Genomic DNA, 1,103 nt, shown 5'->3' with positions numbered 1-1,103 from the left:
GCCGTCCTCACCTTCCGCGTGCTCAACTACGACCGCCTGGAGCACGTCCTGCCCAACCCCCAGCTCCTCTGCTGGTGAGTGCCCCCCACCCCGGGTGCCCCCCGGCCGCCCCCGGCCCCCCGGCCGCCCCCCGACCGCTCCTCTCCCGCGCAGCGACGCCGCGCAGCCGGACGCCAGCACGAGGGAGTTCTGGGTCAACATGCCCAACCTGATGGCCCACCTAAAGAAGGTATCGGAGCAGAAACCCCAGGCGACGTATTACAATGTGGATATGCTCAAGTACCAGGTAGGGCCCCGGGCGGGCCGCGGCCCCGCGCGCGCTGCCGTGCCGGTGCGGGGCGGGCGCTGTGCCGCGCTGGTGCCCCCGCCGCGTCCCAGCTTGCCTGAGACGCGGGGCCCGGCGCCGGCTTTTGAGAGAGTGCAAGGTAGCGCCGCCTCGAAAAGCAGCTGCAGTCGTTGCATCTGTAAAACGGGATTTCTCCCTGCAGCCCTACGGACACTGAATGTGTTTTCTGTCGTTTTGGAAGGTGTCTGCCCAGGGTATTCAGTCTACTCCATTAAACCTTGCAGTGAGCTGGCGCTGTGAACCTGCAAGCACTGACCTCCGCATTGACTACAAATACAATACAGAGGCAATGACTACGCCCGTAGCTCTCAACAACGTGCAGTTCCTCGTCCCCGTCGACGGAGGGGTCACCAAGCTCCAAGCCGTGCTCCCGCCCGCTGTTTGGTATGAAGCGCTAACCCGGCCTTGGGGCCTGCGGCTCGCTCGAGGCTGCAGCGCCGCCGGCTCGCTCCTGCCGCTGGGCCAGTGCCAGAGCTGCGACGCCGGCTCGCTCCTGCAAGCAAGGTGTTGCCGGAGCTGYGACGCCGGCTCGCTCCTGCAAGCGGGTCGGTGCTGGTGCTGCAATGCCAGCTCACTCTTGCAAACGAGGCGGTGCCAGTGCTGCCATGCCGGCTTGCTCTTGCGAACAAGGTGTTGCCAGAGCTGCTATGCCGGCTCGCTCTTGCAAGCAAGGTGGTGCTGGTGCTGCAGCGCCAGCTCGCTCCTGCAAACAAGGTGTTGCAGGAGCTGCAACGCCGGCTCGCTCCTGCAAGTGGGC

At 65.8% G+C, this 1,103-nt stretch overlaps 1 protein-coding gene across 1 annotated transcript in view; it reads left to right on the top strand.

Moving 5' to 3' along the window:
- The first annotated feature begins 6 nt into the window (after window positions 1–6).
- Window positions 7–1,103, top strand: part of SGIP1 (SH3GL interacting endocytic adaptor 1) — an 8,397-nt gene continuing 7,300 nt past the window's right edge. The window contains exons 1-3 of the mRNA XM_085306348.1: window positions 7–74; window positions 154–286; window positions 528–901. Of these exons, the coding sequence (XP_085162474.1) occupies window positions 200–286; window positions 528–901 (461 nt within the window). The 5' untranslated portion in view covers window positions 7–74; window positions 154–199. The remainder of the gene's footprint in view (window positions 75–153; window positions 287–527; window positions 902–1,103) is intronic.

Source organism: Rhea americana, unplaced genomic scaffold (genome assembly GCF_003343005.1).
Source record: "Rhea americana isolate MKP2758 unplaced genomic scaffold, rheAme1 scaffold_239, whole genome shotgun sequence".
NCBI lineage: Eukaryota > Metazoa > Chordata > Aves > Rheiformes > Rheidae > Rhea > Rhea americana.
The sequence above is the reverse complement of the archived record's forward strand: the minus strand, read 5'-3'. Positions and strand labels throughout refer to the sequence as shown.